A 14,604-nucleotide genomic window follows, 5' to 3' on the forward strand; every position below is an offset into this window, starting at 1 on the left:
CTGTTCAACGGTCTTTAGTATATTCACAAAGTTGTACAACCATGACTACTATCCGGTTCCTAAACACTTCATCACTCCAAAACAAACCCCAAGCCATTAGCACTCACACCCCACATTCCCTACCCTTTCGGGCCTGGCTGCTATTCACCTATTTCCAAACTCTCTGGATCTAACTCCGGACGTTTCGCGTAAGCAGTGTCGCACACAGTGTGCCCCTCGCGCTGGGTCCTCACTGCTGCATGCAGGCCTCCTCCAGCTGCGGCGGGTGGGGCCCCTCTCCGGCTGCGGTGCACACACCTCTCTGCAGGGGCTTCCCCGGTTGCACAGCACAGGGCCGAGGCCGAGGGCTCAGTAGCTGTGGTACATGGGCTCCGCTGCCCCGTGGCAGGTGGGATCTTCCCGGACCGAGGATCGAACCCGTGTCCCCGGAATCGGCAGCCGGATTCTTTACCACTGGGCTACCGGGAAGTCTGACTTTAAACTTCTGAAGAGCTGACAAGCTCTTTTCCCAATTGACACCACCAGTTTACATCCCCCCCAGCAACACATGAGGGCTCAAATTTCTCTAAATCTTTGCCAACACTTGTTATCATCTGTCTCTTTTATTATAGCCGTGAAGTGAGTACAAACTGGTACTTCACTGTGGGTTTTTAATTGGCATTTCCTTACTGACGTTGATATTGAACATCGTTACATGTACTTATTAGCCATCTTCTGTATCTTCTTTGGATAAATGTCTGTTCCCATTTTTGCCCATTTTTTTGTTGGGTCATTTGTCTTTTTACACTTGAGCTGTAATATGGTTCCTTTTATAGTCTGGATATTAGGTTCTTATACATGATTCTTATATATTTTCTCCCATTCTGTGGATGTCTTTTCACTTTCTTCATACCACCCTTTGCTGCAGAAGGTTTTCAAATTTGGATGAAGGCCAGGTTATCTATTTTTGCTTTGGTGCTCTGTGCTTTTGCGGTCACATCTCATAAATCATTGCCTACACAAGGTCACAAAGATTTACGCCTGTGTTTTCTCCTATGAGTTTTATAGCATTAGCTCTTATATTTAGAGCTGTGATCCATCTTCTGTTAATTTTTGTACATCATATGTGGTAAAAGTCCAAGTTCATATATTTGCATGTGGATATCCAGATGTTCTAGCACCATTTGTTGAGAAGACCTTTCTTTCCCCATTAAATTATCTTGTCACCCTTGCTGAATATCAACCGACCGTAAATACTAGAATTCATCTCTAGATCCTCTATTCTCTTCCATTCTCCATACGTCTAGCCTTATGCCCATACCACAGCGACCTAGTAACTGTAGGTCTGTAGCAATTGTTCAGATCAGGAAGCTGAGTCCTCCCACTTTGTCTTTCATTATCAGGAGTATTTCGGCTACTCTGAGTGTCTTGCATTTCCATCTGAATTTTAGGATCAGCTTCTCAATTCCTTCAAAAAAAGGCAGCTGAAATTTTGATAAGGATTTCACTGAATCTGTACATCCATTTACAAACCCATTTTTGATCAAGTGACAAACCAACACCCCCAAGTGTGTTGCCTCTGCTGTTTCGTAGTATTTGGGGGGCTATACCAATGGAGTAGCTTTCAATCAAATCGTATCAAAGAATGTTCTATACACTCTCATACCTTCTACAGACCTTGGAGCCCTCTATCGTTTTTCTTTCTGATTGAATCTGACTTTCTAATCTGCATTGGATAAATGCTAAACCAGTTGGTTGAAGCTCTGATAGAGGACTGTCCAATCCACTAAGATCCCATTTGGGTGAGAGACAGGGCACATCTACAGCTTCTCTTCCCTCTTCCCCGTCTCTGAGAGTCAAGCGATGCTGGTAAGGGACAGGAAACGAGCAGGGAAGGCTGCTGGTCCCCAGACCTGCTGGCATGGGCACTGGTTGTTTCTGAGGAGGCCTGGGGGCTTCATCACCTACTAGGATACCTACAACATGCGCCTGCTGTTTACATTTTGTGCGTGTGCTTAGTCACTCAGTCGTGCCCATCTCTTTGCGACCCCAGGGACTGTGTCCCGCCAGGCTCCTCTGTCCCTGGGATTCTCCAGGCAGGAGTACTGGAGTGGGTTGCCATTTCCTCCTCCAGGGTATACTCTTCACCCAGGGATTGAATCGGGTCATCTGTGTTGCAGGCAGATTCTTTACTGTCTGAGATACAAGGGAAATCCCTGTTTCGATTTTATTTTCCTACCAATTCACAAGGGGAAAAAAGTTAACAAACAGAATTTGGTTCATCTTAAGTTTGTTTTGCCCATTATTTTATTTATTTGCTGGCAAGAACTTGAAGGCAACGGAAAAGAGTAAAATGTTCAAGGAAAATCTATAGGAAAGCAGGGAGCAAGACTGATGGCTTGCCTTTACACAGATTTAAATATCACTGTAGTTCAGCATTTTTATTGGATGCATGGAAAGATGCTGAGAAAAGTAAAAGTGATTGGTGTCTCTTAGGCTGCATTCAGCATTGTGAACGCCTGGGCTCCGCACCTGGAATGTACCTGTGGAAGTGCATTCACCTCACTGGAAGGCACCTTGATCTCACTGAGGGATGCTGGGAACTGACACTAAACACTTGTGACAGTGGGCTTCCCTGGTGGCTCAGCGGTAAAAAAATCTGCCTGCCAAGCAGGAGATGTGAGTTCAATCCCTGGGTCAAGAAGATGCCCTGGAGAAGGAAATGGCAACCCACTCCAGTATTCTTGTGTGGAAAATCCCACAGACAGAGGATCCTGACAGGCTACAGTTCATGGGGTTGCAAAAGAGCTGGATACAACTTAGCAACTAAACAACAACAACCTATGACATTATTCACCCAATCAGTTCAGTTCAGTCACTCAGTCATGTCCAACTCTTTGCGACCCCATGAACCATAGCATGCCAGACCTCCCTGTCCATCACCAGCTCCTGGAGTTTACCCTAACTCACGTCTATTGAGTTGGTGATGCCATCCAACCATCTCATCCTCTGTCGTCCTCTTCTCCTCCTGCCCTCAATCTTTCCCAGCATCAGGGTCTTTTCCAATGAGTCAGCTCTTTGCATCAGGTGGCCAAAGTATTAGAGTTTCAGTTTCAACATCAGTCCCTCCAATGGACACCCAGGACTGATCTCCTTTAGGATGGACTGGTTGGATCTTCTTGCAGTCCAAGGGACTCTCAAGAGTTTTCTCCAACACCACAGTTCAAAAGCATCAATTCTTTGGTGCTAAACTTTCTTTATAGTCCAACTCTCACATCCATACACGACCACTGGAAAACCATAGCCTTGACTAGATGGACCTTTGTTGACAAAGTAATGTTTCTGCTTTTGAATATGCTGTCTAGGTTGGCCATAACTTTCCTTCCAAGGAGTAAGTGTCTTTTAATTTCATGGCTGCAGTCACCATCTGCAGTGATTTTGGAGCCCCAAAAAATGTCTGACACTGTTTCCACTGCTTCCCCATCTATTTGCCATGAAGTAATGGGACCAGATGCCATGATCTTCGTTTTCTGAATGTTGAGCTTTAAGCCAACGTTTTCACTCTCCTCTTTCACTTTCATCAAGAGGCCCTTTAGTTTTTCTTCACTTTCTGCCATAAGGGTGGCATCATCTGCATATCTGAGGTTATTGATATTTCTCCCAGCAATCTTGATTCCAGCTTGTGCTTCTTCCAGCCCAGCATTTCTCATGATGTACTCTGCATAGAAGTTAAATAAGCAGGATGACAATATATAGCCTTGATGTACTCCTTTTCCTATTTGGAACCAGTCTGCTGTTCCATGTCCAGTTCTAACTGTTGCTTCCTGACTTGTATATAGGTTTCTCAAGAGGCAGGTCAGGTGGTCTGGTATTCCCATCTCTTTCAGAATTTTCCACAGTACTAGTTATAATAGCCTCCAAAGCTGAAAGAGGGTACCTTATCTCCTGACATCCACAAAGGAGGCAATAACACTGTTTTATGATAACCAAAAAAAAAAAAAATTAAGGAAAATAACCTAAATACCCAACAATAAGGGACTGATTATATAACTTACAGATAATTTATTTAACAGCTTATGATGGCAATATTAAAAATGGTAATGCCTATGTGTATTTCAGGCTTCCCTGGTGGCTCAGATAGTAAAGAATCTGTCCACAATGCAGGAGACCTAGGTTCAACCCCTGGGTCAGGAAGATCCCCTGAAGAAGCAAATGGCAACCCACTCCAGTATCCTTGCCTGGAGAATTCCATGGACAGAGGAGCCTGACAGGCTACAGTCTATGGGGGTCTCAAAGAATCAGACACAACTGAGCAACTAACATTTTCTATGTGTTTTTATTGTTGCATAGAAACTTTGGACATATTTTGTGAAACAGAAACCACAAGTTGTAAAAAAGAGAATTTCTAAGTGGATCTCATTCAGTAAAAATCAAACATCTCTCTCTCTCTTTAATATCTACTCAGAGAAAAGTCTAAAATGTTGAACAGAAAAGTGTAATAAACATTGTGGCTAGACGATCAAACCAGTCCATCCTAAAGAAAATCAACTCTGAATATTCACTGGAAGGACGGATACTGAAGCTGAAGCTCCAATACTTTGGCCACCTGATGCGAAGAGCTGACTCATTGGAAAAGACCCTGATGCTGGGAAAGACTGAGGACAGGAGGAAAAGGGGACGACAGAGGATGAGATGGTTGGATGGCATCATTGACTCAATGGACATGAGTTTGCGCAAACTCTCAGAGATAGTGAAGGAGGGTGAAACCTGGCGCCCTGTAGTCCACGGGGCTGCAAAGAGTTGGACACAACTTAGCGACTAAACAACAACAACAAAGGTGATAACATTGGGGATAATTTTAAATTTTCTTTTATTTGTTTATCCACCTTTCCTGATTAGTAAAACTGTGAAAGTGGTTATAAGGAGACAGCTGGACGTAAAGCCCATGAGACCTAGGAACCAGGCCTGGGAGGCAGAGAGCTCACAGCTGCAGCAAGTCTGAGTTAAGGAGGCAGCTACTCACTTATCCAGCAGGTTCTCCCTCGGTATCCGAACATTGTCAAATCTCAGAATCCCGTTATCCACACCATGCAGACCTAGAGAGAACAGACAGGAAATGGAGCTGCAGGTGGGACAGGCTTATGAGCATCAGAAACACTGCCCCATGGGACTTCCCTGGTGGTGCAGTGGCTGAGTCTGCATTCCCAGTGCAGGAGGCCCGGGTCTGATCCCCAGCCCGAGAACCAGACCCGGCATGCCACAGCTGAGGGTTTGCACGTTGCTGGTGCTGTTCGGTCATGAAGTTGTGTCCGGCTCTTTGCGACCCCATGGGCTGCAGCACACCAGGCTTCCCTGTCCTCCACTGTCTCCTACAGTTTGCTCAAGTGGAATTTGTATGCTACAGTCAAAAGATCCCACATGCTGTAACTAAGACCTGCTGCAGCCAAATATATAAACACATTTCTAAAAAAATATACACCAAGACAGTTTTAAAAACAGACCATCACTGCCACTTTCTGGGTTGGACATCACTGAAACGCAAAGCCCTTCTTTCACTTCCAGAATCGTGGCTGCTTTCTTATCTGGGGTGAAGATGCTGTCTGCTTGTTTCCACGCAGTGCGGTGCCTGTCTCTCCAGCTGCCTCCTCATTAATGAGCACGGAGGAGGAAGTGCTGGACCTTCTAGGGCTCAGCTGGGGCCACAGCTGTCTGCCTGGGCAGTTGCTGAGGCTGGAGAGGGGAATATTCTAGGCAGCTGAGAGAATATCTGACTGAATATACAGAAGCAGCAAAGCTCATTCAGCCCCGCCAGTGACCCCAAACTCAATTTCTCCTCCTTCCCAATGCTTCCTCCTCAGAACACAGGATGAATTTGCAATGCTACTGCTGCTGCTGAGTCGCTTCAGTCATGTCCAACTCTGTGCAACCCCATAGACAGAAACCAGCCAGGCTCCCCTGTCCCTGGGATTCTCCAGGCAAGAATACTGGAGTGGGTTGCCATTGCCTTCTCCAATGCATGAAAGTGAAAAGTCAAAGTGAAGTCGCTCAGTCGTGTCTGACTCCTAGCAACCTCATGGACTGCAGCCTACCAGGCTCCTCCATCCATGGGATTTTCCAGGCAAGAGTACTGGAGTGAGGTGCCATTGCTGCAAAGGCCTAAAAGACACTGGCAAATGGCCAGAGGGTCAGCAGCAGGTGGGTAGAGTGGCCCCTTCAAGACTAGTCTCTTCTGCCTTCACGGCTTTGATGAGTTAGGCTAGACTCAGTTGGGGAAAAGTGGAAACAGTGACAGATTTTATTTTCTGGGGCTCCAAAATCACTGTAGACAGTGATGCAGCCATGAAATTAAAAGATGCTAGCTCCTTGGAAGAAAAGCTATGATAAATCTAGACAGTATATTAAAAAGTAGAGACATCACTTTGCCAACAAAGGTCCCTGTAGAGTCAAAGCTATAGCTTTTCCAGTAGTCATGAACAGATGTCAAAGTTGGACCATAAAGATGGCTAAGTGCTGAAAAACTGATGCTTTTGAACTGAAGTGCTTGAGAAGATTCTTGAGAGTCTCTTGGACAGCAAGGAGATCAAAACAGTCAATCCTAAAGGAAATCAACCCTGAATATTCACTGAAAGGACTGATGCTGAAGCTAAAGCTACAGTACTTTGACCACCTGATGGGAAGCGCTGATTCTTTGGAAAAGATGCTGTGCTGGGAAAGATTGAGGGCAGGTGGAGAAGGGGGTGATAGAGGATGAGATAGTTGGATGGCATCACCAATTCAATGGGCATGAGTGTGAGTAAACTGCAGGAGACAGTGAAGGACAGGGAAGCCTGGCGTGCTACAGTTCACGGGGTCACAGAGAGTCGAACTTGACTTAGAGACTGAACACCGACAGCTGGCAGGGTCGGGTGGGGAGGAGGCGAAAGCGCAGAGGAGGGTGCAAGAAGGTCCACCTGCGAACTCACCTTCTTTATGCATCATATCAACAACCGTCACTCCTGGGTACAAGCTTCCATTTTCATCTCGGACAGGAACGATGAAGCAGTGGGGCCCTAAGGACGGTGGAAAGACACTTACTAAAGTCTCTAAAGGTATGAGCAAGGCTTTCCTAATTTCCAGTGTGCAATTATGTTGATTCTGAAATTCATTCTGTTGTATGACTGTGCACTGCCCATATAGTGTATATTGTTGAATGTAATGATGAATTGTCTCATCACGTTTATTTAGGAGGCCAAGTGCTCAATTTTTTAAAAGACAAATAACTCAGTTTCCTATGTAGCTGTGCCACACTGCATGTGGGATCTTAGTACCCGATCTGCAGTGGAAGCGCAGAGTCTTAACCACTGGACTGACAGGGGAAAGTTCCACTGTGAATTTTTTACAAGATAAAAACACCCCTTTGGAAGGAGAAGGATTCTGTGTAAAGCACTCATGGGAGAATAGTACTAATAAAGAAAAACAGCCTAGGCTTCTGTGTTGGTGACAAACCTTGAGATCTTCCGTTTATGATGAGCTGGGCAAAGACTGCTGCGTAATTCCCGTACATCGCATTTCCAATGTACATCTTCTCAGCATTTTTACATGGTGTGTCAATGACAAATTCCTGCACAGAAATACCAAAGCAACAGAGTTTTCTTCCTTATGATTCTTTTCAACCCCTGGGCTCAGTGCAATGAACACCGTGAAACAGGTTCACGTTGCATAGCTGCGCCCACTTAGGCGACCTCACAGAAAAGGCGTAGATGACCCAAAGTCGTTTAGTTCACCCTCACGTTCCTTCCCTTCTTGCTGGCCGCTCTTCTTTGTAAGGTTGGACTGGCACATATCGCATTCGTCCGAGCCTGTGGCTTAAACGTATGAATCCTTCTTCAGTGAGCTTCTTTCTCTCTAGGCTACTCCACACTGAGGTTTTGACTTTTAAATAATCCAGCACCCAACCCCCTAAGAGCCCTGATGATCTGTATTCAGTTCTCACCACAGCCCTCGCTCCCAAACACTCCACCTGCAGGTTTCATAAGAAACGATAGAGTACCCAACGATCTGGGGCCCAGTTCTATGAGTCCATGTCTGTGTATTTCGTTTTGTCTACTGGACATTGTCCCTCCTGGACCAATGACATGGTTCCTCAGGTCCTCCACTGATTCCTGGGCCTCAGACATTCCTGCATCTAAGGTGTGAGTCCATTGTTTGAAAAGCAACTATCTAACCAAAGGTTAAACGTGTAGGTGCACTGGTGCTAAGTCACTTCAGTCATGTCCACCTCTTTGCAACCCTATGGACTTAGCCCGCCAGTCTCCTCTGTCCATGGGATTCTCCAGGCCAGGATACTGGAGTGGGTCCCCATGCCCTCCACCAGGGCATCCTCCCCACCCAGGCACTGAACCCACGTCCCTCATGTCTCCTCCCTCTTTACCACTAGTGCCACCTGGGAAGCCCTTAAATGTGTACACCTGAACACAAACAAGACTAATGAACAACTGTAACCTAGTCCCACCATTGCTTAGAATCTCATCCCAGACAATTCTGATTTTTATAAAAAGAAATATCTCATTTAAGCCTTGGGATAACTGTTTCAAAATCTCTCTCCATTTTCTTGATCAATGAATATGATAATGAAAGTTTCCCTAAAGCTCATCTGAATAAGCCCTTAAAAGCGTGTGTCAACAATTCTCCATCTTATAAGGGAATGAATCTTAGAACACACCATCTATCTTGTCTCCAAAATATGACCAAGGATTCTAGCTCAAAACAGTCTGAAGTTAACACTGGTCAGGAAAAAGCAGGGGGAAAATAATTAGCTTTTTGTTTTCAGTCTCTGCTCAAAACTCTGCCTCCTTTTTCCTCCTCTCCAGGAACCAGAACAGGCTCACCATGGAAACACCTCTCTTCCCTTCTTGGTCCTCTCTCGTGCGGCTTGCTACCTGGGATACCCTTCAGCCTCTTGTTAAGGAGAGAGACCACAACTGCCAACTCTGGATACTGGGCACCTGGAACAGGTCAAAGAATCCAGGGAGTGGGGGGAAGGAAAGGGGAAGCTGGGGCGGGGCGTGGTGGCAAAAAAACAGAACCTCAAATTTAATCGAAGCTGACAATTATCAAAGATGTGGCTGAACCAAACCAACAAGCTATTGATCATGTAAAGATCATCTCGGATTTCAGAATTTCAAGTATATGGACTCTACTTTCCCTCTGGCCAAGAAATACAGTCTTGGAGCCCAAGAAAACATTCTCTGACACGTGCACACAGGGAAACTTTTAACATAGGCAAGGGCTTTTCAGAAACATAAATGGATGAGCTGATCATTTTTAAGTCTCTGGAGGCTGCTGCCCTTGTCTTATCGGGCCAGCCTGGAACTTTTTAAAGAAAGGAGTTTTTATGAGGCTGGTGGGTGCAGTAACAAACAACACGTGGTGAGGGGATGCATTAAATAGCACCCCACGGGTGGGAAGGGAAGTAGCAGAGAAACGATCTGGTTGTGTGGGGAGGAGACAGGAGGCCATTCGTCCCCATCAACATTTGATCCTCTCTGGGAAAGGAGTTTTGTCACTTCTGGCAAAAACATTTGATTGGGAAAGTATGCCTCAGCCAAAGCGCTGGCGTTTAAAGCTGGATCTAAATAACGCACACCATGTGTGTTGGTTCCCATTATAATTAGTCGTTGAAGACTGACAAAACAGTCCTGTAAACACTCATAGAGATGGCTTTGGCCAGAGAGCTCTTAAAGCCTCATTTATTTTTGTGATTTTGCATAAAGTGTAACTCTCTCTTACCTCAAAACCCTCCATGCCGCTACTCAACCTACCATCCAAAAATAAAAATAAAACAGCTAACCCACAGGAATGAATAACAAAAAGATGGAAGAGATTTAAAACTGCTCCAGAGGGAGAGAGAGCTCATTTGATATGCTCTAACATTTGAAAAGGGAAATGAAGGGGAAAACACAGAAACCAATGGAGGGGAAAGCCATTCTCAGCTAAGCCAGCCCTCACTGGCCTGAGCCTATGATAGGCTTATTCCCTCCCTCACTCCCACGGGAGGCAGCAAGTTCACCAGAGTCTTCTCATCATTACGATTTCAACTTTGCAACTCCCCTGCAGAGAGCAGCAGCTGCCGAAGCACACCAGGTAGCTGAATAATTTATGCTGGCTGTTTCGGGAAAACAAGACCAACACAGGGAAATCATTTTTGTGCAAAAAAAATAATAATTATAAGAAGAAAACAAATAAATAAGAATTGTGGCTGGATTTCTTTTCCCTTAAAGGACAGCAAGGTGACCTCAATACTACAGTTTTGGGAGAAAAACCTAGGGCAGGCAGAACCCCATGATGTTTGGTCAATGTGCGTGCCATCTCTGACAGTAAAGCTAAACTCTTAAGGGCAATCTCCTTGAACCTGAGATTCACTTGTTAACTTCATAGCCATAGTTTCTCCACCTGAAAAATAAGGACAAAAATATGTTCCTATAAGATTATAGAACATTTAACACAATGTTGCACGGCAGAGTGCTTGGCTTGGTGCCTAGCACACACACAGTAGCTTAACCATTACATCTATGGGACTGCCGCTGTAAGAGAATGTGCATGAGTGCTAAACCGCTTTAGTCATATACAACTCTTTTCGACCCTATGGATCATAGTCCTGTCAGGCGAGTCCATGGGGATTCTCCAGGCAAGAATACTGGAGTGGGTTGCCATGCCCTCCTCCAGGGGATCTTCCCAACCCAGGGCTCAAACCCACGTTTCTTATGTCTCCTGCATTGGCAGACAAGTTCTTTACCACTAGCCCCACCTGGGGAGCAGATGACTGTGGTAGTATACTATACAGAGAGAACTTGAGGCAGAGCCTGGCACAGAGCAAGCACTCAATAGGCGACAGTCCTTATTCTGGCCCTTATTGTGACCTTAGACATCACCAGCTACTGCAAAGAACTAGCACTGGGGCAGGAGACAAGGCAGGACATCCTCTCACACAACCCTCACCTGCATCCGTCATTCTGAACGTTGACCGCCTCCAGCTAGCGTCCTGGGGTCAGAAAAGCCTAGGAACAGAACTCCAGATTCCAAAGGACAACAGCCACAATGAAGAAAAGGCTGAGTCACCACATGCACAGGCAAACGGCCACACCCACAGCACATGGCCACACCCACAGCACATGGCCACACCCACAGCACATGACAACACCCACAGCACATGGCCACACCCACAGCACATGGCCACACCCACAGCACATGACAACACCCACAGCACGTGGCCACACCCACAGCACATGGCCACATTCATAGCTTCTGGCCACACCCACAGCACATAGCCACATTCAGAGCTTATGGCCACACCCATAGCACATGGCCACACCCACAGTACATGGCCACATTCATAGCTTATGGCCACACCCACAGCACATGGCCACACCCATGGTACATGGCCACACCCACAGCACATGGCCACATTCATAGCTTATGGCCACACAAGCTTGTACACTCATTCACACACACATTTCTAGAAAAACTGCAAAATGTATTTATCCCTTTCTGGTTTTTAGGAACACCCAATATCAAACAAGAAACTAGAAAGGAGAATGAAATGAGTAGATCGTTGCTTTCTTTATTTGAGGACAGGAAGTAGGAGCTAAAGAGATGGGGGGCAAGATTTACAGAACAGGATTTTTGCTGTGACCCACTCATAGAGAGCTATCAATTTAGAAGGTCTTACTGCCAAAGAATGCTCAAACTACTGCACAATTGCACTCATCTCACACGCTAGTAAAGTACTGCTCAAAATTCTCTAAGCCAGACTTCAACAATACGTGAACCGTGAACTTCCAGATGTTCAAGCTGGTTTTAGAAAAGGCAGAGGAATCAGAGATCAAATTGCCAACATCCACTGGATCATGGAAAAAGCAAGAGAGTTCCAGAAAAACATCTATTTCTGCTTTGTTGACTATGCCAAAGCCTTTGACTGTGTGGATAACAATAAACTGTGGAAAATTCTGAAAGAGATGGGAATACCAGACCACCTGACCTGCCTCTTGAGAAAACTATATGCAGGTCAGGAAGCAACCTTTAGAACTGGACATGGAACAGACTGGTTCCAAATAGGAAAAGGAGTACGTCAAGGCTATATATTGTCACCCTGCTTATTTAACTTATATGCAGAGTACATCAAGAGAAACGCTGGGCTGGAAGAAGCACAAGCTGGAATCAAGATTACTGGGAGAAATATCAATAACCTCAGATATGCAGATGACACCACCCTTATGGCAGAAAGTGAAGAGGAACTAAAAAGCCTCTTGATGAAAGTGAAAGAGGAGAGTGAAAAAGCTGGCTTAAAGCTCACCATTCAGAAAATGAAGATCATGGCATCTGGTCCCATCACTTCATGGCAAATAGATGGACAAACAGCAGAAACAGTGTCAGACTTTATTTTTTGGGGCTCCAAAATCACTGCAGATGGTGATTGCAGCCATGAAATTAAAAGATGCTTACTCCTTGGAAGAAAAGTTATGACCAACCTAGATAGCATATACAAAAGCAGAGACATTACTTTGCCAACAAATGTCCGTCTAGTCAAGGCTGTGGTTTTTCCAGTGGTCATGTATGAATGTGAGAGTTGGACTGTGAAGAAAGCTGAGCGCCAAAGAATTGATGCTTTTGAACTGTGGTGTTGGAGAAGAGTCTTGAGAGTTCCTTGGACTGCAAGGAGATCCAACCAGTCCATTCTGAAGATCAGCCCTGGGATTTCTTTGGAAGGAATGATGCTAAACCTGAAACTCCAGTACTTTGGCCACCTCATGCGAAGAGTTGACTCACTGGAAAAGACTCTGATGCTGGGAGGGATTGGGGGCAGGAGGAGGAGGGGACGACAGAGGATGAGATGGCTGGATGGCATCACGGACTCGATGGACGTGAGTCTGAGTGAACTCCGGGAGTTGGTGATGGACAGGGAGGCCTGGCGTGCTGCAATTCATGGGGTCGCAAATTGGAGTTCATCCCATACAACAGGGCTTCTCTGGTGGCTTGGAGGTAAAGAATCCACCTTCCAAGCAGGAGACACAGGTTTGATCCCTGAGTCAGAAAGATCCCCTAGAGAAAGAAATGGCAGCCCACTCCAGTATCCTTGCCTGGAAAATCCCACGTACAGAGGAGCCTGACAGGCTACAGTCCATGGGGCCACAAAAGAGTCGGACACGACTGAGCAACTAAACAACAACAACCCATGTAATAAAGTCAGATTGTTTTGTCAAATTTTATTTTGGTTGCCTTGTGGATTTTTGTCCATATGACAGTTAAAGATGGAGAAGGCAATGGCACCCCACTCCAGTATTCTTGCCTGGAAAATCCCATGGACGGAGGAGCCTGGTGGGCTGCAGTCCATGGTATCACTAAGAGTCGGACACAACTGAGCGACTTCACTCTCACTTTTCACTTTCCTGCATTGGAGAAGGAAATGGCAACCCACTCCAGTGTTCTTGCCTGGAAAATCCCACGGACAGAGGAGCCTGGTAGGCTGCCGTCTATGGGCTCGCACAGAGTCGGACACGACTGAAGCGACTTCGCAGCAGCAGTTAGAGATACTGCCTCATGCTGAGACAGACCTGGGACCTGGGCCCCTTTGCTGCGATGCTTGCACCTGTCTACACCTCTCCTCAAACAACACAGTATATAAAGATACAATACTGAACTAAAAATAATTGTGTGCATGCTCAGTTGGGGCAAAATTATAGAGAAAACATACAAAGAAACCAAAAAAACCCAACTGCCAATTTTGAAGAGCCTGGAGAAAAAGCAGGGTGTCGGGAGCAAAAACAGGATACTGACCATACCCCCTGCACACACCACCTCACGGGCAGGCAAACCATCTAAGCCATCCCTCTGGCCTGACCCCTCGACACACCCGTATACTCACCCCATGTAAGGAATCAGCTTGCCCCCACCCAGGGAGTGAGCAAGCAAGAAAACCTGATGCCTGCTCTCACCTCCCCCTGCTGCAGCAGGGGCCCCAGTAGAGCCTTGCCTGAATTTCTTGTCTGGCCTCTGGTCAGTTTCTACTGACTGGGGAAGGTCAAGAACCCTGGTTGGTATCAATGCCAGCACCAAGGACTCGGCTCCCAGAAGGAGGTCCAGCACACACAGTGCCCTCCTGCCCCATGGGGTGATGCACCAACAGAGACCTCTCTTAAACCCATGTGCCTGCTACAGTTCAGAAGGACCACAAGATGGTGGAGGTCCTGTTCTCACCAAGCTTCCCCAAAGCATTAAGTCAATAAGTGCACCTCAAACGTCTCAGCAGCATCCTCCCAAGATAGGTGCTGTGCAAGTGTTGGTATAGACTCAGGGAGGCTGAGCATACATCCACCTCCACTAAAACTCAGACACTTCCAAATCCGAGCACCTCTGGCTAAAGGGTGCACACAGCGTGGTTGAGCATGGTCTCGGGAGGAAGAGGAAGGGGGGTCTGCTGGGTTCAAGTCTTCTGCCCACAGAACCGCAGAACCACAGGAAGAATCCTCACCTGTGCAGAGAAGTCAAAGGTGGCTTCGGTCTGGATCCCTCTGACGTTGCTCCCGTGGCCCCTCTCGGTCATTGCAAACATCCCCGTGTATTTCTGCTCCTGGAGTTGACCGGGTGTTA

General features: G+C 46.3%; 1 protein-coding gene across 1 annotated transcript in view; it reads right to left on the bottom strand.

Moving 5' to 3' along the window:
* The window catches only part of ACOXL (acyl-CoA oxidase like), a 356,241-nt gene that overhangs the window by 288,959 nt on the left and 52,678 nt on the right, over positions 1 to 14,604 (bottom strand). Inside the window, exons 5-8 of the mRNA XM_052647950.1 lie at positions 14,486 to 14,584; positions 7,465 to 7,579; positions 6,942 to 7,028; positions 5,003 to 5,075 (exon numbers count right to left, since the gene is read on the bottom strand). Of these exons, the coding sequence (XP_052503910.1) occupies positions 5,003 to 5,075; positions 6,942 to 7,028; positions 7,465 to 7,579; positions 14,486 to 14,584 (374 nt within the window). The remainder of the gene's footprint in view (positions 1 to 5,002; positions 5,076 to 6,941; positions 7,029 to 7,464; positions 7,580 to 14,485; positions 14,585 to 14,604) is intronic.

The sequence above is a fragment of the Budorcas taxicolor genome, chromosome 11 (assembly GCF_023091745.1).
Source record: "Budorcas taxicolor isolate Tak-1 chromosome 11, Takin1.1, whole genome shotgun sequence".
NCBI classification, from domain to species: Eukaryota; Metazoa; Chordata; class Mammalia; order Artiodactyla; family Bovidae; genus Budorcas; species Budorcas taxicolor.